This window comes from Rhinatrema bivittatum, chromosome 7 (genome assembly GCF_901001135.1).
Source record: "Rhinatrema bivittatum chromosome 7, aRhiBiv1.1, whole genome shotgun sequence".
Lineage (NCBI taxonomy): Eukaryota > Metazoa > Chordata > Amphibia > Gymnophiona > Rhinatrematidae > Rhinatrema > Rhinatrema bivittatum.
In genome coordinates this window covers 132,279,125-132,304,589 of record NC_042621.1, presented here as the reverse complement: position 1 = coordinate 132,304,589, position 25,465 = coordinate 132,279,125, and the positions used below count along the sequence as shown (strand labels likewise).

General features: G+C 42.1%; 1 protein-coding gene across 5 annotated transcripts in view; it reads left to right on the top strand.

The window, feature by feature from the left end:
* The window catches only part of PPP3CB (protein phosphatase 3 catalytic subunit beta), a 187,098-nt gene extending 161,834 nt beyond the window's left edge, over nucleotides 1-25,264 (top strand). For all 5 annotated transcript variants that reach the window (XM_029609153.1, XM_029609152.1, XM_029609151.1 and 2 more), the window contains 2 exons: nucleotides 9,205-9,302; nucleotides 23,629-25,264. In XM_029609153.1, the coding sequence (XP_029465013.1) occupies nucleotides 9,205-9,302; nucleotides 23,629-23,801 (271 nt within the window). In that variant the 3' untranslated portion in view covers nucleotides 23,802-25,264. The remainder of the gene's footprint in view (nucleotides 1-9,204; nucleotides 9,303-23,628) is intronic.
* Nucleotides 25,265-25,465: the final 201 nt, after the last annotated feature.

Genomic DNA, 25,465 nt, shown 5'->3' with positions numbered 1-25,465 from the left:
TCAATCGCTTAGCTAATATTTTAAAATCTAAATTGAGGAGTGAAATGGGTTGGTATGACCCACACAAGGTTGCGTCCCTCCCTGGTTTAGCCAACACTGTGATTCCTGCTCGATTAGAATCCCTGCTATGGAGCCAGTTGATAATAAATCATTGAAAGTTGCTGTCAGAGTTCTTGCAACCACCAAACTCCGTGTCCTATAGAACCCCGCTGAAAACCCATCGAGACCCGGGAAGTGCCTAGTTTCAATTCTTTAATCACATGAGTCACTTCAAATTCTGTAATTTCTTTATTAAGCTGTTCCTGTTGATCCATATCTACTGTGGGCAAAGCAATGACTCCCAGGTAGTCATCAATAGCGGACTGACTTATATCCTGTCGTCGGAGATATGATTCCTGATAGAAATGTGAAAACCATTCTCTGATATTCACATTATCAGACACTGTCTTACCAGTTCTATCTTGAATCTTAAGAATCTGATTCTGTACCACCCACTGCTTAAGTCTCTGTGCCAATAATCGACTTGCTTTATTCACCCCTTCAAAAAATTCCTGTTGCACCTTATCTAATTGGAATACGATCTCCCCCACCTCTAAGTCCTTTAATTCCGCTCTCAACTTCACCAGCTGCACCCAACTTTGATTATCTAAACACCTTTTATGCCACACCTCCAGTTTACCAATCCATTTCAACATTGCCATTTTCATCCTCCTCCTTTCTTTTTTCAAATATGATGCTTTAGCATTTAATTTACCCCGAGCCTTAAAACAATCCCAAAGAGTCCCTGGAGATACTTTCCCATTCTTGTTCTCTGTAAGATTCTCATCATCTCACATCTTAGTGTCTCACTAAAGTCCTGGTCATCCAATAAACTTTCATTAAGCCTCCAATATCTATTCGCAGATTGTCCTCCCGATTCTTGTAGTGTCAGCCAAACTGCCGCGTGATCTGACTAAGTAATAGATTCGATACCTGTTTTCCTCACCCTATTTACAAGAGCCTTATCTACTAGGAAAAAATCAATCTAGGAATACACCTTATGCGCTTGAGAATAGAAAGTATAATTCTGCTCAGAGGGATGCAAGAGGCGCCATATATCCACCAGCCCCCAATCAGCTATCAAGGACTTTAATCCTCTCCTATGAACCTGGGACGCCCCACTGCTCCCCCCACTATTATCTAAAAATGGATACCTTGTAAGATTGAAATCTCCTCCAATTATAATATGTTCTTCCCTCCATTGGTGCAAAGTGGTTGAAATCCCTTCCAGAAATTTCCCTTGACCATTATTAGGACTATATATATTCACTGACGTATAGGTAGCAGTTTCTAACGTAAACTTCACTATAATATACCTCCCTTTCACATCCCTCAGAATGGAAATCACATCCACAGCCACATTCTTTGAAAAAAGAACACCAACTCCACTATACTTAGTCATGGATGTGGCAGGGGCAAAAAAGTGCTGCAGAAAATGATTACATAACATCAACTGTTCATATCTTTTTTGTAGGTGTGTTTCCTGGCAAAATAAAACATCAACCTTCATATTGATAGCATCTGGCAATAAGCATTTCTGCTTAACATATATATTCAGCCCTTTAACATTCCAGGACAAGATTTTGAACTTCCCCATTTATTTAACTCCCATAGAATTCTCTTAGGGGTAGATTTTCCAAAAATGCGCGTTCGCGTACTTTTGTTGGCGCACCAGGCGCAAACAAAAGTACGCTGGATTTTAGTAGATACGCGCGTAGCCGCTAAAATCCAGGATCGGCGCGCGCAAGGCTGCCGATTTTGGGCAGCCGGCGCGCGCCGAGCCACACAGCCTGCCTCCGTTCCCTCCAAGGCCGCTCCGAAATCGGAGCGGCCTCGGAGGGAACTCACTTTCGCCCTCCCCTCACCTTCCCCTCCCTTCCTCTACCTAACCCACCCCCCCGGCCCTATCTAAACCCCCCCCTACCTTTCTCCACGGATTTACGCCTCCCAGAGGGAGGCGGTGCGCCAGCGGGCTGCTGGCGCACCGAGACACAACCCGGGGGCGGTTCCGGAGGGCGCGGCCACGCCCCCGGACCGCCCCTGGCCGAAACCATGCCCCCGGGCCCGCCCCCGAAACGCCGCGTCCCGCCCCCAAAATGCTGCGTCGATAGGCCCTGCCCCCGTCACGCCCCTGTCAAAAAACCCCGGGACTTACGCGAGTCCCGGGGCTCTGCGCGCCCCGGCAGGCCTATGGAAAATAGGCGTGCCGGCGTGCAAGGCCCTGCTCGCATAAATCCGGGCGGATTTTCGCGACCAGGGCTTTTAAAATCTGCCCCTTAGCGCACACCATTATCACACAGAAATTATATCCCACTCTCCTCTCTCTAAAGCCCCTCAGACCCATTACCATCCCTGCTGCCTCGTTCCAAAGAAAGTCTCCCCAACATCGTAAATATCCTGAATTCCCACGCCTGTTATCTGATCCCCACCACCCCCCTTTCCCTCCCAATCCTTCCCCTCCTCCTGCGTGAGGAATGTCCATACTTAACACACCCTGGCTGCTCACGAGCCTCCCACCAACTCTCTGCTAAAGATAACCGTAAATTCCCTCTCCTTAATAAACCTTTGTAAAGAACTTTGAAATCACTATCAATCAAGGAACCTTAATGAATAAAACATTTTAGCTATAATGCCTATATGGCACCGTGTGCCCAGTACCACCACATTAGTAAACATTACAGGCAGAATCTGCAACGGTCCATCTCAGGTCTCAGCATCCCTGGAGAACGAAGAGCCTTTGGCATGTCTTCGCAGGCGTTTCCCTGCATATTGTACTCTCTGCCATTTGGAAACAATTTCTCGGCTAGATGTGTCGTAGCAGGACGTGCAGTGCGATCCAAGTTTTATATCAAGCTGGCTGCCTGGAGTATCCTCAATGACTCCTCCACTGATTTAACCCTGGATGTCATTCCATTAATAGAAAAGTGTAGCCCAAACGGAACAGCCATTTGTAACGATGATTGCCCTCCTGTAGAACTTGTAGCACTTCTCTAAAATCAAGCCGCTTCTTAATTGTGATCAGAGATAGATCCTGAAAAGTTTCCACCTCATGACCATGCCACTGGACTGCTTTCAACTCCCTCGCCTGTACCATCATTTTTTCCTTTACAAGAAAGTCATGAAAGCAAACAATATCCTTAGGCATGTATCCCCTAGGACGAGCCAAAGATCTATGTGCTCTCTCCAGCTTTATGCTAGGCAATTCTTCCATAGGCTCGACAGAATTCAAAATCAAGGCACAGATATCTGAAACCACCTGAGTACAGTTATTGTAGGCAGACTCTTCAGGGACACCCCTGAACTTCAGGCTCCATCTCCGTGATCTGTTCTCTATGTCTTCCAGCTAGTCTTTAAATAAGGCATTTTCCTCTTGTGCTGTTTTATGCCCTGCTATACAGACTCACTGGCTCTTTCCTACTCCTCCATCTTGTTTTCCACTGCGTCCACCCAATCCCCCACCTCAGCACACTACCGCTTCAACTCTCCTACAATCGATTTCAGTTCCTGTTTAAGGGATCTCATGTTTGCCTTTAATTCACCATTTATAATTTCGACACAAGGGTAACTCAATGAAATCAATTTGGATCTGTAAGAAGGGGCCCAGGGTGTGCTTCAAATGTGCAGGTGGGATAACCAAACCTTTAGATGCTTTGTACAAATTGTATTGCATAGTAGTGGCCAAAGCCTTGACCACTGAAATCATTCCCAACCAATTAATGCTGAAGGAGCTGCATGAGATGCCTGATGTATTGAGAGTAAAATGTTGGGCAGTACAAATTGGGGGGGGCCACTACCTCGCCATTTGGGCCAAACCATAATTTATCCTGTCCTTTAAATTTGACTGTGGCCCCTCCTTTAGCCCATTGTTTCCAATAATCCTTATCTTGTGCTTGCCACTGATCCAAATTGTCAGAATTAAAGTCTGCATTTTCACTAAGCGGTTTTTGTAACATCAGTTGGCATCTAACATCTCCCACAGTGTCATTTGTCAAGGCCGCATGCTTAGCTGCCTGATCTGCCAGGTTGTTGCCCCTGGTTATATTTGGGTCTTCTTTGCTGTGCCCAGCACATTTAACTACTGCCAGTTAAGAGGGAAGCTGAATTGCATCAAGTCCTTAACAAATGATCCATTTTTAACCACCTCACCAGTAGCAGTTAGAAATCCCCTCATTCTTAATCATGAACCACTCCAAAAGCTTAACAAGAGGAAGCATCCAAATTACTCAACCGCTCAGGAACCCACTGAAGTGGTGACCGATCCAAACATATCTGACCAGGGAGGTATCCTTTCAAAGTCCATTCATCCAAATAATGCTAACAATGGATGCGTCCAGTTTGGGCTGGAGTGGGCTCATGTGGCGTGGCTCCATACCCAGGGCCTATGGTCTGCTCAGGGAAAATGTTATATAAATTTCTTAGAGCTAAGAGCGATCTGGAATGCTCAGAGATTGGTTTCCAACAAAATTATCCCAATTCAAATAGACAACCAAGTGATTATGTTGTGTGTAAACAAATAGGAAGGAACAGGATTGTGCTCCTGCATTGGGAATCCATCAGAATGTGAACCTGGGCATCTGCATTCTTTCCTCTCCACTTGCTCTCTTCCTCCCTCTCAGGCTGATGCAATAATCTGTGCATTAAGGAACGTACGCTGGATTTCAGCGCAATGTTTTAACACCCACATTAACATTTTAAAACCCCCAATGCATCAGGAGTTTAAAAGTACATAGATGTGGCTAGATAAGTCCGTATTTTTCCAGGTACATGGTGGTGGAGCAGGGAAGGGAGGGACTCGCATGAAAAAAGATTTCTGTTATTTTGTGTGTTCACAAAGTAGCTCTGGAAATTTAACTCCATTTCTGTCCCAGGAATAAAGTTTCTAGTATTAAGAAAATCCAGGTTAGGACAGCGCACCTCTTTGCATTGGGGAGTACTGCTTATGCCCTCGTTTGCATGGAATTTCCATGCGAAGGCCCTAAGCAGCACTCACATTTTGGAATGCACATTTTGTGAGTGTGAAACTCCTTATTGCATCAGCAGTAAGATTTACAAAATGAGTGTTCAAATGCAGGTAAAGTTGCGCATTGGGTTGAATGCTTCTTTCTGCACCTGGATGCCATTTCTCCCTCACCGTCTTCCTGCCGTCTTCTTCCTCCAATTATCTATCATCTCCTGGCTTACCTCCGTCTTTCTTTTCTCTTTTGCCTTTTTGCTCCCTTCCGCTTCCAGCTTTCTCTCCCCTCGTTCCATTCCAGAAAGTGCAAACAGGACAGAAAGACCTCAGTTGTCTGCAGGGACAAAGAGGACATGATCCCACCCTCTTGGAAAGCAACTGTATTGGCAACCCTTAGAAAATGGGAGAAACATTCACAGAGTCAGCAGCAGCGGCCTTAGATATTCCCTGGAGCAGAGAGGCACAGGATTCCTACCCCTGGATTGGTCACATCCTTCCCAGGAATGGAATCAGAGAGAAGGATCCATACTCCCTCTGGGATAGATTGGCCACATCTTTCTTAGGGATAGGAAAAGGTAAAGGATCCCCAACTTCACAGCACCTGTTGGCAGTATTTTCCCAGGTACAGATGGAGAAGGAGTTGCCAGATGCCTTGTGAGTGAGGGATCCAATTAGGGACAGTCCCCGAAAACTGGGGAAGTCTAGCAATTTTATTATCTGCAGTTGTTTTCTGAAGTCAACAGTTCAGTGAGTCACATTGTCCACCTGCCTTCCCATACTCCAGTTGTTCAAGTTAGTTGTTTAGCTAAGTTATACAAGTAACAAGTCTATCACCTTGTGGAAACGCAACAAGCTTTTCTAGATTGCTCTGGAAGAGTCCTCTAGGTACAATGAGTCACGTGGAAATCACGTAACCCTTCCTGTGATTCATTGTACTTCTCTCTTTTCAACAAGTAATTACCCTATCCATTTGCAGTGATGGGGTTAGTCAGTAAACCTTGATGTAGTGGTCATGGGCTGATTTTACTTCCCCCATGTGATTTGGTAGTTCATGCCACTACTGTAAGGGTCCTGGTCCAAAAACGAGAGCCAAGCATCTCTGTTGTCATTGTCACAATAGCACATTCCTCTTCCTGGGAGGATTGCATTATACAGTCGAGAAACCATTTAAGGGTGTGTTTGCTTCATGTGAGTAAAAAATGAAATTAAAAGGAAACTAAAAGCAATGCAAAGAGTCAGTGGTTATTTAGGGGATGATTTTGTAACAGCTTGACTAAATCTGAAAACAAATATGCAAATAAGTTACCAGTTTTCAAAATGAACTGACATGCATACTTTCCCTTTGAAAATTATCCCCCCAAATCTACCCATACGTAGTGCAATGACATCTGCTTTTTGTGTGCAGATTCTTTGGGGAAAATGTACTCCCCTGCTTTTGAAAATACAAATGTTATGTGTAGAAATGGAAACCCCTCCCCAGCCAAGCCCCTGCCTTTTGCGAGAATAGGACATACACAGATAAGTTTACCTTCCCATTGGCAGACAGTTTTGTAAAAGGCCATTTCCACAGGTAAAGCACTATTTTACCCATGGAAAGGCTTTTGAAAACGACCCTCTTACTGTGGTGAAATAGAGCCCTCCTCAGTGCTCATCAATTTTCCTGCAACATATATACGGATGCCAACTGGCTCCAGGTTTTTAGGGCAGGTAGATCCAGACCTCATTTTACTGCACTGCCTGCAAATACTTGCAGTTCTGGTGTTCCTGTTGATTCCCCTGAGCCTGCAGGCAGTGGGGTAAACCCAGGACTGATCAGCTTGTCTTGAAAGTCTGGAGCCACATGACATGATTTTTTTTTTCCCCTCACCAAATTCCTGCACAGCAAAAGCTGACAGTTTTGTGTTGGCTTTGCATTCAGATGGGGCAGTGGATATGTCTTATCTCTCTCATCTTTTTTTCCCCACTGCCCTTTACTTATTGCAGGGGCAGTGGTCATGTTCTGGAGATGAAGCAGTCGTGGAACTTGGCACTGAGCTTGGGAACTGAGACTTCTGCCTTACTGGAATCCTGAAATTACTTCTGAATCCCCTTCATTTTATTATGAAAGCATGTCTAACCCACACAGGCCTCAACTTGTTCTTGTCTCTTGCTGCTCATTTTTTGCATTGTCTCTCAAGAGTGCCTATACTTGGTCTTCTTGCCTCTTTGCAGCATGTTGTACTGTATCTTGACAATGCCTTATTCCATCAGCTGAAAACTTGAGTCTTGCTGTACATTTTTTTGGCTCTTTCCTCCATATTTCTCCCATCGGCGGTCTCTATTTCCCTGCCACTCCAGATAGCTCAAGGAACTCTTGCTGGCATGAGGGCCGGAGGGGTACCTCTTCTGAAGTGCACCCTCAGAGTTGGTAATTGACTGGAAAGGGTCGGTATATTAGCAACAGTAGTCTTCCCTTCTTCCAGGGATCTGAGTATACCAGCAAGCCCAGGCCTGACTGCTCCCAACACACAGATTCCCTTCACCAATCTAAACCACAGGACCAGTCTGTCTTAGTTTATTTTTAATTAAAAATCCAACTTTTCAATGATGTGCATGCAGAAAGCAGAAGTCTGAGGTTTAAGTGTGTCATACTGTGCAACAAAGGAACTGCTATTATAGTGTCTTATCTTCATTAGTCAAGCTAACATTAGGGCGTATGTTTCATCACATATGATGATCAAGATTAGTAAGACAGCTTCTGGCACGTAGTTTTTAAGGGAGGTCAGTAATGGCAGCATCATGATATTTTTTTAATGCCAACATTATAGACCGACATGGAGGACTGGTCAAACGCCCAGTTATCAGGTGGGTAGAGTGTGCAGTTCTGCATTGGATGGTGACCTAAAGCCATGTGATGCACAACATGTTTACTTTACATTCTCTATTATTTGTTGTTCGGCTTACTATTCCCCCTTCTGCAGTGATTTCTTTCTGTGCTGCACTGATTCCTATGGTATTTCCAGATTGGTGACCATACTTCAGCATGAGTTTGTGTATCAGGGCAATCACTCTGAACCCCCACCCATATATTTATACTGTTCAGATAACATAGCTGATGCCTGAGGTGGCGTACATTTTCAAGATCTTGGCTTTTATTTAATGATCATCTTTGTTTAGTCTGCTTCTGCTGACCAGCAGGTAATGTGGAGATTTTTATCTATGCCCTGGTATTCTTTCAACAATTAAAATAGACAAATATGATAATGTTGCAATACAATGCTTCCAAATTTATTTTAAAATGTAATATTACAATATTACATTGGAGAAGACCGCACTTCAGTTGCTCTCATTTGAGCATTCTCAAAATCTGTTACATACAATCAGACTTATATATTGTTTCTAGATACAAGGTCAGCATGATCAAGCAAAATAACTTGACAAATCACAGTTTCATCTCTGCATTTTATTCACACAACAGATGTCTTAGGTCCTGATTATCAGCAGGTCAGCATGGCCTAGGTTCTAATTATAATTATCTACAAGCACAGCACATTTTGTTACTGATCACACATCATTATATCTATTTTCTACCAAATATACTTATCCTTTATCTTGTCCATGGAGCCAAAAGTCTTACAGTACAGCCTTGAGCAAGTTTGTTACATATCTTTTATTCTCATTATAATCTAAAAATGGTTAGTGTCAACTTGTGAAATCAAATACCTTTTGTCTATTCTGATCTCTAAACTACATAAGCTAAAATGGACTACATTGGACAGAGAGTTACAATAATTGATTTCCTTAGTAACTCAAGAGTAACATTCACAATGTACATGTAAGGGACAGCTTTTCACCTATGTAAGGAACCCTCTAACAATTGACTTATCCATTCCATAGCAGATGGTATATAACTGTGAGCGTAGTTGAACGCCGCAATCTCTCCCCTCTAAGCTAAATTATTCTCACAGCAACAGTTTTGGCAAAACAGTGTAAATATCATTAGCTTATTTTTAAATCACTTCTCCTTCTTGCTTGTTTTTAGCCCATCCAGCATACATTCCTCCAAGTTGCTTACCCCTTGTTCTTTCTTTTTCATTATTTTAAAGTTTATGGGAGGTTTTTTTTTTGCTGTTAAGAATGAGCTTAGCCTACTCTTTGCTTGCATTGTAACATGCTGTGTCAATACAGATACCTAACCATTGATTTTGCTTTTTTTGTGTGTGCTGTCCTAGGGAGGAGAGTGAAAGTGTGCTGACCCTCAAAGGGCTGACCCCCACCGGAATGTTGCCCAGCGGAGTCTTGGCTGGCGGGCGACAGACTCTGCAAAGTGGTAATGATGCTATACAGCTCTCTGTGCCTCAGAGGGCCTGGGGCACAGCGTATGCTTTCCCTAAAACCGCTCACAATGCATGCTGGGAGTTCCTCCTGCTTTTCAGCTCCTGTCTAAGTGGCTGATCTGCCCATAGCTTTCCGTGTGACTCAGACAATGTGAATTAGAGAGCTCACCAGGGTGCAAAACTATAGCAGGCAGGGCCACAATCTCAATTAATTCAAAAGTGAGAAATGGCCACAGTTTTTACAAGTCAAAGCAGGTTATTACATAATGGAATGGTTGTCTTTTTTTTTTAAGCATGTTTTTTTTAATGCTGGTGATGAATGCCGTGGGCTACAAAAACCATTGACAGATGAAGACGAGCATTGGCAAGTCACTTTATTTCCTGTGCCTCAGTTCTAATCCCAGTTCTGCTACTGTCTCTCTGTGTGACCATAGATGAGTTTCTTTATCTGCTCTTCCCTCAGTTTACTGGACTGTGATTGGGTAATAATAAGACCATTGTTTTCCCAGGGACAATTCTATCATTGGATATACTGGGTATCTGCATATCTGAAAAATCTGTGTTGCTCCCCTCTTCTCACTGCCACCCATGCTGCTGCCTGGGGTTCTGAATGCCTTGCTGTAGTGCTGGGCCTGTCAGAGAGAAACGAGAGAGAGTTGGCAAAATTTGTGTTTTGTCTTCACCAGTGGGAAGCCTTGAGCTGCCCTTAGTTCCTTCTCCCTGTTGTCTGACTTTGCCCATGCAACCCAGACGCTGCAGATGTGCTTCCAGCTCTTTCCCACTCAAGAAGTGCTTGTAAGTCTGGTTTCCTGGTTATAAAGCTCGTTAGAATTCTCTGAGGAAAGTTTTCATTATTTATTAAATCCTGCTAGGTTTTGTACCCTGGTAATCTCTGCCAAAATGTGTTGTTAATGTTCTCTTTAAAATTATCCTCCATATATTGTCCTTGTAACACCGTCTTTCTTTCCTCTGCAGATGTAGAAGTTCTCTTAGATCTCTCTTTCTGTCTCTTTATATGTATGTCTGTACATGTGTTAATTAAATCACTATCTCAGACTTGTAATGTCTGTATCTTTGTTGTTGTGGAAGCTCGCTTAACATCTTCTTTGGTGCTTTGCCAAATGTGCTGTCGCCCAGTGTCTGAGCTTTTGTGATGTTAGAGTCAAAGCCCAGATTTAAAGGGACTAAGCCTAAGTCTTGTAAACAGGGCAAAGGGAAAAGGGTGTTTTATTGAGTGTGCGTATATTTTTGCATGAAAATAAAAAGAGCTGTACACAAAATATACCCGCAATCTGGCTCATGAATATTTTCTAAAAGTTGATATTTCTGAGTTGGTTTTATAATCAGTTAATCATGGAATTAATTTGAAGATCCCAAACTGAGTGACCTCAGGCACGGCCAGAGAGAGTTTTGAGAAGCGTAGGTCATTAGCTAAGCCATGTGTATCGCAACTTGCCTGGTGTCACAGAGGGGAGAGTAGAACACAGGGCTGTCCTGGGGACCCCCACAGCCAGTCAGTTTGTTCAGGGATTCCACATTGAAGCTGCATACCTTGGAGACTCCCCATACATGCACGATTATCTCCTGCATATTCCTTGTTGGGAAGCCCTGGCATTACAGTTTTCCTGGAAACGCTGTCCCACAATACTTTACAGTACAAGAGACAGACGCATGCACTTTCTTGCACACACACACTGTCCTAAAAGATTTTACAGGGATAGGGAGGCACAGCACCTTCCATCCAAAACTTATCGTACAGCACTTTACAGACGCTCTCCTGTCCTCAGGACTTGCTTTCCATTTAAACACTGATGGGGCATGCGATAGTGTCCTCAGAATAGAGAGAGATGTGCAGAAAGCTTCACGGTCAATGAAGCATGGGCTGGAGTAGCAGTGTAAAAAAAAAAAAAAAGAGGGTGATAATATGGGGAGATCTTTGATTTGTTTTCTGTCTTCTAGGTATGTAACATGCTGTTGCTTTTTTCCCAGTTAGTTGAAACCTGCAAATGTTTTATTGTGGTTCTTCCAGCTATCACACTCCACTTTCTGCTCTTGTTAAAAGTTCAAGGACATTTATTGACACTTGAATCAAAGTGACCATCTGATTACACAATGAATGTTAGACCCAAGCAGATCATGAGCCAGCTGACCATGAAGGGGGTTCCCAGTGCTGTTGGGAATATCATACAGTGCAGCGGCAGCAGAGCAGTGATCCAGTCCTGCTCAGTCCATTGTAGGGAAGAGAAGAGATGTTGACCTCATTGACTGGCCCACTGCTGCAGCACCAAATGGATGCTTCTCAGGAGCCCACTTGACATTCAGCTAGCTCATTACCCACTTGGGTGTGAAGCATATAATGTCCATTCAGATGGGCATTTTCACTCAATTGTGACAACAAGCCACCTTGAATTTTCAGCACAAGATTCCCCCCGTTTCACATAAAAGGTGGCAGGGTTTCTTACAATGCTCAAACGATGACTTTCCAAATTCCGTCAGGGTCCTCGTGCCTGCAGCTCACACCCTCTCAGGCTGTTATTGTTGTGGAAGTGAGGAAAGAGAATGAATGTGCCTGCCTGGTCACTCCTTGTGCTTTTATTCATACCCATGCTCTACACTCACTTCTTCACTAGCAAGATTTTCCTTGCTAATGAACAGTGGAACTAGGGCTGAATATGTCTTATCTGTACCAAATGTGTCGTCAACAAATCTCTGCCCTTGCTGTGTTCCAGGATTGGAGAGTAAGAAGGAAGCATGCTAAAATGATAATTCCGTTTTATGTATGAGCCTGCAGATCGTGCATGTTTTGGAAAATTATTTGTTAATGTGTCTGATCAACTCTTGTCACTAAAATAAAAAAAAAGAAATGTCAGACTCCTTGTTTCAGGCATGAATTCACATTTCACTTTAAAATGTCAGTAATGGGCAGTTGGCACCATTGGGTATGTAGAATTAGCCATTGGCTTTCCTGCTCTGAGATGATATTACACTTTTGACCTTTCTCCTTCGTTTTGCATGCACCTGATCACTTCTGTACAGCCACAGTTGAGGCAATTGAGGCTGACAAAGGTATGGCCAGAATCTTCATCCTCAGCAGAGATCTGTAGTGTTGGGGGCTGGGGTGTTCAAACATGGTTTTAACTTACCCAGGCAGTGAGGGACGTTTCTCCTGATCTGCTTCTTCACATAGCACATTCCCTTTCTCTGGAGATGCCATTGCACAGTGGCTCTTGTTGGCGGGAGGACAATGCACTTCCTTGCACTTCGATGCATGTTTTGGTGTTGTGAGTTATGCATGTTGTGGTAAAAGTGCACATTTTAACAATATTTTTTGCATGATATGGCCTTGCTTCAGTAGTGATTTTAGATTTTTGCACTCTGCTGTTTCCACATGCTGTCTTGGTGTAATACAAAGTTTCTCTTCACAGTGTCTTCTTTTATGCTTGTTTTCTATTTTACCAATCCGGTAGATCTTTAATTAGGATTTTAATTGCTCCTGAACCTAGGATAGGGTAACAAGAATTATTAAAGGAATGTAGTTTTTTAAAATTCTCTCTTGCATCTGGCAGTTCTAGAGTTGCTGCTTAGATGTGCAGATGATACAAGTGAAGTTCTGAGGCAGAGAACTTTACAAGGAAGGGTGTGCTATACAATTGAGCGAGGGTGCTTCTCTTTAAACATCACCATTTGAAAAATTCTTCTAATCTATTTACAGGCCGATACAATAAAGCTGCGCGGAAAACGGGCGCTCAGTGTTGAGATCCTGCTTTCCTAACGCGTGCCCAGCACCTCTCCTGAGCGCACGATAGAATATTTAAATGAGGGGTCGAGTTGCCAAGGAGGCGCTAGGGACAAATGTGCGCCCCTAGCACCTCCTCGGCAGCGGGCGCCCAGGAGAGGTGGCAGCCAGCGGGTTAGGAAAACGGACGCTCACTTTTACAAGCATCCCCTTTCCTAAACTGGTCACAGCCATGGGTTAGGAAAATGGACGCTTGTTATTTGAGCGTCCCTTTTCCTAACCTGACTGCCAGCACACTTTCTTTTTCTTATTTTAAACTTTTTTGTTCCTCTGACTTAATATCACCATGCTGTTAAATCAGAGGATGTACAGAAAAGCAGTAGTTTCCCAACCTACCCTTCCCTGCTCTTTAACCTTTTCTTTATCCCATCAGCAGATCCTGTTTCCCTCTGGTGGGAAATCCTTCGGGACCATGAGGGTGGACCTCCCCCTCCCACTTTCCCCTTCCCCTTTAACCTGCCTCCCTTTCACTTCCACACTACTCATCCTCCAGGTGTCTGGTAACTGTAATTAAATTACCCATATTAAGTTTTTGCACCCATGAACATTAAAGTAATAACCTGTAATTCAACCAGTACTCTGACCAGACTAACTCGAAATTAATGTTCCTTGTTTTATCACAAAGGCATATTGAGTCAGTGGGTATAAACCATTGTACTTCAGCTCAGAGTCTGATCTTTTCCCCTCTCCCCTCCCTTCGTGGGGATAGCTTATTTTGAGTAGACTCAGGGCAGAACACCCTTCCTCTCTGTAGAAAAGTATAACCACAAAGTCTTAGCTGCCTTTGCACTCTGTACCACTATCTTTGTACCACATAATCTCATGATTATGGAACTTCACGCCCCCAATATCAACCTCATTTACTAGTTATCTAATCTAATTAGTTAACTGGCTCTAGACCAGACTCGGACATTATTCACTGTATTTAATTTAATTTATTACCCTCCTTAGGCCTTTCTTCTTCCAGCTGAATCAGCTTCCAAGTTCATGATCCTTGTTTTAATGTATCTTTTTTTACTTTTTTTTTACTTTTTACTACTTTACTTTCTGCTTCCTCTGATTATAAAAAGTTGTTCCTTATGTTATATTTATCTATCCCCTGTTCGATGTAAACCGACCTGATATGGTATTTATCCTTGAAGGTCGGTATAGAAAAATGTTAAATAAATAAATCTTCTCTTCTCTCTCAATAGCGGTCTCATTTGCAGTTTCCCAACAAGATAAGAGCAGTATTCGCATTTGTGACAAGTATCCTCAAAAGTAAAGCATTGCCATTATGCGCCTGATCTCTGGAGAGGCTAAGATTGTTGAATTAGCTCCAAGCACTGCAGCCGTATAATTTTGCAAACTCCCATAACCAACAATATAAAAAGTTACCAATAACAAAATACAAAAACTGATAAGTGAGTCAGGTTTCGTTCCAACTAGTAGCGCTCCAGTGAACTCTGCAGGAACCTTAAACTTTTTATGAACTTCCTTTTGATGAAAAGTCAAATTCAAACCCTCTCACTGATGATACATTATCACTCCTGCTAGGACAGTCAGAAGTCGAAACTGCCCTTACTCAGTGCCTGATTTCATTTTTTCCTCATTCATCCACTTTTCCACAGCTTGCACATTGTCAAAAAGTACTGGTTTTCCGTTTGTAAATATTCTCAGCCTGGCCAGGTAAATCATTGTATGAAGTACACTCATCTGCTGCAACTCCCATCTAATCATTTGGAAAGCTTGATGCTTGTTGTACCTCTGCTGAAAAATCTTGGAATAGTATGAGTCATAGGCCTTGGTAAGTGATTTTCCCTAATTTCTCTTGCTGCATTTGGGATCAAACTTTTGTCTCGAAAACCATTGCCTTGGAGCAACTGTAGGCCTTGGAGCAGGTGCAAGTACATCATGCGCTCTATTGATTTTATCGGAGTCTTTTGGGCAAGTTAGCTTCAGCAGATCAAGCAATCAGGTGGATAAGTATTTAGCTGCATCAGTGCCCTCAGTGTTTTCAGGCGGGTTCAAAACCAGCGCAACTTGTTTTCCAGATCAGGGTTGCTCAAAGTGGTCCTATGCCCCTCCCCTCCCCCACTCAGCCAATTGGGTTTCAGGATGTCCCTAATGAATATGCATGAGAATCATTTGCATGCACTACCTCCTGGGTATGCAAATATTTATCATGCATATTCATTAGGAAAATCCTGAAACCCCAACTGGCTCGGGAGCCCCGAAGGGCTGGTTTGAGCACCCGTTCCAGATCATCCAGCTTTTTCAGCAAAGAGGCTTGCCCTTTCACTGATTTGCCAGCTTTCCAATCCACATGTCATGTTCCTCCAATCATGTAGCCTTATCCTGCATGGAGCTAACTAATTGGATCACTTTGTCAACAATGATCCCCAGATGTGCGTCTAGTTTTTTGAAATTGTCTCAACAAATGATTCCATACGTTATTTAATTTGGTTAGTGCTATTACTGCAAATAAACTTGCCTGTCCTCCGCCTCCTCCTCTGAGGCAGACTCATCCATGCAGCCTCACATCTCCGTGTCAGGTTTCTTAGATAGCTTTTTACCTTTCACTGCCTTTACCGGTCTACAACAAAGGTATCGACGTGCTACCCATTTCTGTTGTGGCCCCTTCCTGCAGGATGTAATTTATAAAAGACAAAAATCATCAGGAGCTCAGTCCGTCAGCACCCTCTCTCCTCAAAGCATAACCTGAAGTCCCATGTTTTTTGAGGAGTGGTGTGATCACAGCGTATTTGAAGGCAGCAGGAACAGCAGCAGTGTAAAGTGATAGACCGAGAGTGTGCCTGATGGAAGGGGTGACTGATGTGGAGCTGGAGCTGAGGAACTGGATAGGAATGTAGTCAGAGGAACAAAGTGAGTTTGAAGGAGGAGAGAAGAGGGCAGCTTCCTCCACCCTGATTTCAGCAAAGGAGGAGAGATGGGCAGAGGCCAGGGGAAGGGGAGAGAAAGATGTGGGAGAGAGGGAGGTGGAGGTGACCTGCTTAAGAACTCAAGACTAATTTTATGAATCTTGTAATGTAAGTAGTCAGCCATAGTCTAGGCAGAGAGTGAAGGGAGGGAGGGAGGCGAAGGAAATTTGAGGAGGGAATTGAGTGGGGGAAAGAGGTAGCAAGGGATGGATGCTAGAGAGTTTGTCAGATGGATGTAGTATGCCAGAACAATTAAGAACTCAGTGATATATCTACCTTTAAAAAAATCTCTAAAGACGAGGTGGTTTCAGTGGTAGTTTGGAAGGCAATGTTAGCGGAGTCTCCGAAAAAAAAAAAAAGGAATATTTATGTACTGTGTGCAAATAGAGTCCAAGCCAGAAACACAATGCAATGTATTTTATATATTATGTATATATTTTTATATTGGAAACTGCAACAATATTATCGTGAGTGGCAGTATAGAAGTATTTTTAAATAAATATATAAATAAAATAAATAGTCTTGCTTGGCAGTGCAATAGCAGACTGAAAGGAGTTCAGCATGACTTTGAAATGTATGAGATCTGTATGGGCATTGGATTTTAGCCAGAGACATTCTGCAGAGTGGGCACAGGGGTGAACCAAGGCTGGAGATTAGTGTGCTTTATAGAACGAGTAAGGGGAAGGGCAAAAGTATCTAAAGCAGAGGAGAATATAGTGTTGTTAGAAGAACCTGCTTCGTCAACTGAATCAGACAATGTAGCAGAAAAAAGGAGAGATGAACAGTAGTGGATAAGATAGAAGGGTTGACAGAGTGGAGATTCCCGTAGTGTTAGTAGTGCCCGGACCAAGCTGTGAGGGAGGATGGTTTAGTGTGAAAATGGTCAGATGATAGTCTGAGATAGGAAGAACTGAGATGGAGACATCTGAGAAACAGCAGCTTTCATTTGTCATATTTTATCTGTTCTTTTAAATGATTTTTATGTTTGTTATTTTATTTACATAATCTATTTTGTATTGTACACCACTTAGCTCAATTTATTTGTTATAAGCAGTTTACAAAAACTGTTATATAAATAAATAAAAATAAATAAGGTCAAGGCAGTGACCGTGCTTGTGAGTAAGGGCAATAGATCAGAGATGGAAATCAAATAAGGAGGTTAAAGAAAGGAGTTTTGAGGCATAAGTCAGAGGGGTTATCAACATTGGAGGTTAAAGCCACCAAGAATAAAGGAAGGGGAAGATGAGTCAGGGAAGAAGGAAAACCAAGAGAAAGGAGGAGGGGAATTTATCAGGGGTCGATAAATGACAGCTATCAGGCAAGTTAGTTGGGTGTATAGGCAGATGGAATGAGCCTCAAAGGAAGAAAACTAGTGGGACTGAGGTGAAAGAAGGTTTGAAATCTATAGGAGGTGGGGAGTAGCAGTCCAGCATCACCACCATGGCCTACTGTACGAGGTGAGTAGGAGAAAAGATAACCTCCATTATAGAGCAGCAACTGGAGAGTCCTCAGAAGAAAGCCAGGTCTCAGTCCAGGCAAGGTAATGAAGTGTATGAGAGAAAGAGGTCATGAATATAGGCAAGAAAGGAAGAGAAGAGGGAGGGAGAAGGGGAAAAGTGAGAAGATTGGAGGGGTAATGGTATGATATGCACTGATGAGGTTGAAGGGCCAGGATTGGGATTAATATCCCCAGTTAGGAGCTGGAGAATAAGTAGGTGTGACAACAGTGACAAGGATGAGATGCTGTCAGTGAGTCTATGGTTGGATGAGAGGAAGAAAACTTTGGTGTTCAAGAGTAGGGGGCAGTGCAGATGACAGAATGGCAAGTGAGATAAAGAATGTAGGGAATGGGGAAGGTGGATTTGGTGTTAGTAGTGGTTTGCAGCAGGGAATAAGACTGGGGAGGATTAGTATCAGGAAGAGAAAATGTAGTAGAGTCATAAGAAAGAAAGAGAGGCATGCAACTTTCCCAGTACCTGGCCCACATCTCAAGGAATGCAGGGTGGAAAAAGCTTCCAACGTGCCCCCGGCATGCCTTTATTTAAGTATGTATTGCAGCCAAAAATAGGTGTGTACTTATAGGCATCTGGCTAAAAGTATACACCATTGATAACTGACCAATCCAGCAACTAGTTCTTAGCAGAGTACAACAGAAATAATACAATTATTACTTAAATAATAAAGTACAACTAATAAAACAAAAATAAACCCCACCAAGAGGAGAGAAAATTAAAATTACAGCCTCAATGAGTCCTCCATGAACATTACTAGGGAACGACTGTTCATAAAAGAGGCGTTCACCTTCTTCTGAAAAGTTAAATAACATTCTTGAGAACACAAGTCAGGAGGGAACAAATACAAACGTCCTGGAACAGCAATGGCCACAATTCTAGCTCTAGTGTCAATTAGTTATACGATCATAAAAGATGGGACAGTAACATAAAAATTCCAATGATCTCAGGGAATGGGCCGGAGTATAGCTAGAATGTGTAGGGGCCTCAGTGCAGTGCTTTACAGTTAGAGAGACCATCTTAAAATGAACTCTTCATGAAATAGGTGGCCAATATAAGGTCTGGAGACTAGGAGTTATATGCTCAAAACATTGAATTCCTGTTATCAGCCGAGTGGAAGCATTCTAACCCAATTGAAGTACCCATGCAGAGCCAGACTAAATCTCTGAAAATTTAGCCTTAAACAACTTAAGGTTTGTGTGAAATAAAATCCTTTAAATATACTCCATATGTTACACTGCATCTATAAAATATTATAGGACTAAAAAACATGCATTTTTGCTTTTAAAATAAACTTGTTCCGCTGGCTTATGTCATTACTACAGTTCCCAACCAATTCCATTTTTTTCAATGAAGGCTGATTCAGTTCTGGTTTCATCACATTGCGTTCATGAATTCACAGTCCAGCTTTTCTTAGGGAAATCAGAACTGCGAGTTTATTCATCCCATGGTGTAAGAGCAAAAATGGACCTAGCTCTTCAGTGGAGTCGGCTTGGATGCAGAGGGAGAGGAATAGGCAGCAGATATCCCCCCCTGTATAGGTCCCTGGTGAGACCTCATTTGAAAAACTGTGTACAATGCTGGAGATAGCACCTTCAAAAGGATATAAACAGGATGGAGTTAGTTCAAAGGGTGGCTAGTAAAATGGTCAGGAGTCTTCGTTCTAAAGCATATGGGGATAAACCTAAAGATGGAATAGGGGAGATATGATAGAGACATTTAAATACCTTCAAGTTATCAAAGCACAGAAGGCAATAGGGATGTGCATTCGTTTCATTCGTTTAATTTGTTTCATACGTTTCCCATTACATGTCAATTAGATGTGCATTCGTTTCATATGTTTCATACGTTTCATATTACAGGCTTGTATAGGAAACGTATGAAATGGATGAAACAAATGCACATCCCTAGAAGGCAGACCTCTTTCAATGGAAAGGAGGTTCCGGAATGAGGGGTCATGGGATGAGGGTGCAAGGGGGGTAGACTCCAGAGTGGAAATATTTCTTTACAAAGAGGGTGGTGGATGCTTGGAACAGCCTCCCAGTGGAGATGGTGGAGACAAGGACAGTATCTGAATTCAAGAAAGCATGGGACAAGCACAGGAGATCTGAGGGAGTGGTAGAGTTGAGTAGTTGGAGTGAATTGCCAGATTAAATAGGTTGTATGATATATTTTTGCCATCATGCTTTTGTTAACGTAGTCAATGGAGGCAGGTACATGCACATCTATCTCATACATATTCATTAGGGATATCCTGAAAATCTGACCTGTTGGCAGCTCGCGAGGGCTGGGATTGAATATCATTGAATTAGAGCTTCTTAAAGGGGGGTCTATTTCATTATCTATGTACTAGCCAGTGGTTCCCAACCCTGGATATCCTGAAAACCCGACTGACTGGGGGGTCCCCAGGACAGGGTTGGGAACCGCTGTACTAACCAGTGTTAATACTGGCACAGTAATGCAGCCAAAATACATGCAAATCAGTGCTGGTGCTGCTGTTTTAGATTTGGAACTACAGCTGGTAGGAGGGAAGCAGTTACCTCCTGCCATTGAAGGTTCAGGGAGCACGTAAGTGGAGAGGTAGGATGTTTTGCAGGCCAGGAAAGCCCTTCTTAGATCCAGGAGCGAGGTGGCAGGAATCCTAAAAGGCCCAATCATTTCCGTGTAGCTTTGCCAGCTGGCTCCAGATTCACATGACAGAATTAATCCAGTCCAAGTTTTACCCCATTGTATTCAGGGTTTTCTAGTCTTAACTTTTCTTAAAGACTGAAATTGGGAAATCAGAATTACAAGTTCCTGCATGCAGTAGAGTAAATCCAGACGTGGATCAACCCCATTGGGCAAATCTGGAACCAGTTGGCAACCCTAGTTCTGTGAGGAAGGGTCAAGAAGATTCTGATCTGTTTTGGGGGGCGATCCTGCAAAGTGCGCGAGTGTGGGCCATTGGCATGAACGTTAACTACTATACTTTAGGCTGTAATTAAATTTCCTGCATTAAGTATCCTGTATTAAGCTTTTCGATATTAATACCTAATGAGACCATTAGCAGAAATGTGTGTGGGGGGGGGGCTCATTTGCATGTGAATTATCTTTTTTTTTCTATTTAAAGTTTATTGAACAATTGAACGATAATAGCATACGTTATAACTAACCAAAACAGAAGTACATAGAAACAAATATATAACATATACTTAAATATTATGTACAGGTCTCATCTTAAGCACCTAGCCACCCTTCCCCACCCCACCCAATACCCTCCCTATTGATCCCTGGCAAAAAGATATATATATATATATATATATATATATACTACGAAATCCTATGACAAAGCCCATAAATACCTTCTAGGATTACAGTGATTAGAAAAATAACTTCAAATGTTGTAATAATACAGGGAAATAGACAACATTTATGCACAGATATAAATCCCAAACTTTGGCCCACGGAAAAACAATCATAAGTACCCAGTGCACATAAAAAAGTAAAATTAGTTAAAGAAGGACATAAAAGATGAGTTAGTGCCCTTTAATATCCCCATTAATTTTCAGCCATTCAACCTAAGGTTCCCAAAATTTCCCAAATTTGGTCATAATACCATGATACATCGCCGTTAATTTTCCCATAACATTCACCTTGTGGAGTCTGCCCTGGATAGAATTAAACTGGGAGTCTCTGACAAATGCCATTTATAGGCAAATTCACCTTTAACAGCTAATAATACTTGTATTAATAATTTATTCTCCAAGTCAGTTAAGGACTGACCTGGAATTCCAAGCAAAAACAATTTTGGATCTCGTAATACAGACCTCCCTGTGAGAGCCTGAAAGAACACTCCCACCACATATGGAAAAACGTTCCCAGTGCTCCACACCCCCGCCAACCCTCTGCCCCAACTGTAGGGAACATTTAATGCAACTTGACAGGTGCCAGATACCCTCGGAATAGGATTTTATACCCAATCTCCAGCAAAGCAGCAGAAATAGAACATTTCTTCACAGCCAAAAAACATTGGTCGCATTCCGTATCAACCAAGGGTTCCCTCAGATCCCGATCCCAAGCTCTAATAGGGGCTGATTTGCTCTTCAAATCTGCATTAAGTATCCCATGGATTTTAGAAATGGGTTTGCCTAACTTACGGGCGTAATCACAAAAACTTTCAAATAACGTTTTCCCTTTTTTAAGATCTTGTACAACCGTTCTCCGAGATGCAAAATGCAGTAACTGACCTAATGCAAACCTGTCCTTGCTTTCTAAAGCATATTTTTCCTGGATTACTGATGGAGATAATAAACAACATCCTCCCCATAACTGCTCCAGTCTAGTCACCCCTAGTGTAACCCAACACGAGCAGAAAGACTTAACATTCCCTGGTGGAAAGTCTTGTACGTACAGAAAAGATGTGCGGTGATGAAATTCCCTATCCCCCACCGGGGCTGTCCTCTACTTCCTCCGCATGTGAATTATCTTCCCATAAAATAATGCTAATAACATGTCTTCTACCCATTAACACTAACACTCGAGTACATAAACCATCAAAGTGTGTCTTCAGTTATTTTGGAGGGATTCATCCTGTAAACTGGACAAATCTGAGCTGAAAGCCACATAGCAACTACACATTGAAAGGTGACATTTGAATAGGTGACATATGTCCTAATGTTCAATTCAAGTTTATTTGGCCATGGAATACGAATTATAAAATGACTATAAAACATCAAATGTTAGAAGGAAGAGTATTTATTATATATTTTGTAGCTCCTGGGTGACTGAAAACATTACACAGTGAAGTGGTTAGGTTCAGCAGAGTAGAATTCAACAACAGTTAAGTGCTTATGCATTTTCACCAGCAGGAATAACATATATAAAACACATTGCTAAATTGATTGTTAGGGGGTCAGTACTAGTTTCATTGTAAGAGCTGAGGTTGCAAGCTTCAGTTAACTCCTGGAAGATTAATATTTCTTGACCTGGATCTTGGAACCTGCAATCTCTGCCGCCTCAGGAGGCCAGAGTTAAAATCTGCTATCCACTCTTCCTTTTCATTTGCTTGCACCCAGTGGAACCGTTCTTTAGATATTTTCTGTGCGTAAAAATCAATAAGTGATTAAATAGATGAACTCCTCTTTCACTGAGCTTCAAGGTGCACAGAGTCTTCAGGCAAATAGTGACTTTGATCAATATTTATTTCTCCGATCAGCACATTTCTTGATTTACTCAACAAAACATAATGTTTGATTAATGGTAGATACAGGAATGCTATAAAATTAGAGGTGGAAGAAGATATAACAGGAAAACTATACTATGTGCTAACCATGCTGGCATGTGGGAACAGAGTGGACAGCTGTCCTGCATTGGCAGAGGCGATCTTTCAGTCTAGTTAAAAATTTGATTTGGCCAGTCCTGTGCTTCTGGCCATGTCACTGCAAGTGTACAGACTTTGGGTTCAGATCCCCTGGCATTGGGCTTGGGCACACCACAGAGGCTGCCGTTCCTGTGCTGGCTCCTGCCAGTTAATGAGCAGTACCAAGGATACATGTTGGAAGAGGGGCTCCCTTGGGCTCGTGAGGGTTTCCCGTTTTCCTCAGGCATGACATCTGGAGATGGGGAGGGGGAGCAGTAGAGAATTCGAAGGGAGAAAACAGGAAAAAAAAATATTGGAGCTCTATGCACATTTTATTTCTTTTTATGCTGCCCTGTTGAGTGCATATGTCATGTCTGTCATGAGGCCCAAAATATCTCTTAAAATAGCATTTGAAAGATGGTCCTCCAATGTAAGGTCCATGTCTTAGCCACTCTAAGCTTGGATGTGGACAATGATTGTGCATGTGCAGAGATCTGACTCTCAAGGATTGTCCAAGAATAGACTGGTGTTTACTGCATAGTATTGACTTTTCCCGCTGTCACACTGGATCAGTAATGAAGATCATGTGAAGCAGTAGAACAGCAGACAGGCAGGTTTTTAGGAGCACACAGGGGTTACAGATCACTGACTTCATTCTTTCAGTGTCTTTTCTTTAATTCATGTTGAAAGTCATTTTTCAGTTGTTGTTTTTCCCACTCGGACTGACCTATGACATTTGCATTTTGTTAAAAGCGATTCGAGGATTCTCTCCACAACATAAAATCTGCAGCTTTGAAGAAGCAAAGGGTTTGGATAGGATTAATGAACGAATGCCTCCCAGGAAGGATGCACTGCAGCAAGATGGCATTAATACAGTGAATACAATAAATGAAAACACTGGGGCTGGCAACAACAATGCTCAGTGACGGCAATCGTGCGCCAGTCTTCTGCTCCTATGCCTTGCCTGAGAACCCCCGATCCCTGCTTCTGACATGACCCTCCCTGCCCCCCACGTGGGGGGGGTCTCTTCCACCGACTCTATGCTAAGATCAGACTGCGATCTCCCTGCAAGAACCATCCTGGTTTCCAGATAACTGTCACTTCCCCCATGTCTGTAGAAACTGGCACAGGCATTTGTGACAATGCTAACACAATCCTGCAGGATCTTGCACTGGGGATCCCCGAGGAAAAAGCCTTGGGCACCATCGCAACCCATCTCTCTGTCCTGATTCTCGTTGTTGGCAAACACTTTTATGTTTACAAAATGGGTTTGTTTGGGTTTTTTTTTATAGTAATTGGTTCTTTTCAATCAGACTTTAAAGTGCTGTTTAATAACAAATATTTATTTGTGAAATAATTTTCTGAGATACATTAGGATGGTCTTAACATGTAACCCCTGGTTATACACTTGTACTTTAATCATGAAATAAAAACAATGAATGCCAAAAGTTCTGTTGACATTGGTGTCAAGCACTGACCTCAAGTGTACTTTCTAGATGTTGCTAATTCTATATTACACGGACAATATCTTTTATTTTGAGGTGTATCAGACGATTACTGTATAGAATATGTTCATTAATTGAACAAATAGCAAAACAATGTCTAATTTAAATACTTTTTTTTTTTTTGCCCAACTGTTTTGATATTTCTGCACCCTGTAAATGAAAACAGCATTTTAATTTTAAAAGTACAAAACAATCAACAAACTCTTAATTAAGGTACTTGAAATGTTTTAATTCTTAGAGTCAATTTTGATTCATATCAAGTCTGTAAAGCTTGACATTGTATTTTGTATATGCATGGTTTCTCTTGGCAAATATTTAATATATAGACCAACGGTGTACAGGAACAGCATCTTTACATTTCATAGACGTTATGGGTACTTTTAATTCATTGTGAATAATAAAGTTACTTAACTAAGAATCACTGGACTGAATAGCTGCAGACCTTTTATATATTTTTTTTAATTCTGTAAAGAAAAACATTTTGTTTAGGCAACACAGCAGTGATGGTTCTGTTCAACTGTAAAGATATTAGTGAAAGCATAAAAGAATTGAAATTGCATGATCAATATTTGATAGTTACAGGACCGCTTAGCTACAGTAATAATGCAAGCCATGTACTGATGTGCTTTGTTGGTTGAGAGATGTACTGAATGCCGCTGTACCCCGTTATCAACTTGGACATTTTATCGTCTGCCTTCCTTATCACCTGGAACACAACTTGAAAGTCTGAAAACACTCCACTTCTTTTCCCTTTCTGTTTGCCATAAAGTACAATCTGTACATACTTTTGTCAAAATTAAAAATTTTACGCATGTTCTGAACTATTCAAGCATTTTATAAACAATAGCACACAATAAATGTGGTGCATGGACCACTGCTCCTAATTGTCTGCTTTGTTTTATTTAATTATTGAAGTCTAATATGACTAATATAATTTGCTTTTTAAATAATTTTTTCAACAGTTTGCCTTCCTATTATAATTGTGATAGAGGTTAACTGCAACCATAGGCTGAAAGAGTCATAAAAACACATCAATTCAATCAAAATAATTTTGGCCTCTGGAGGGTTAGTAGTAGTAGATATTC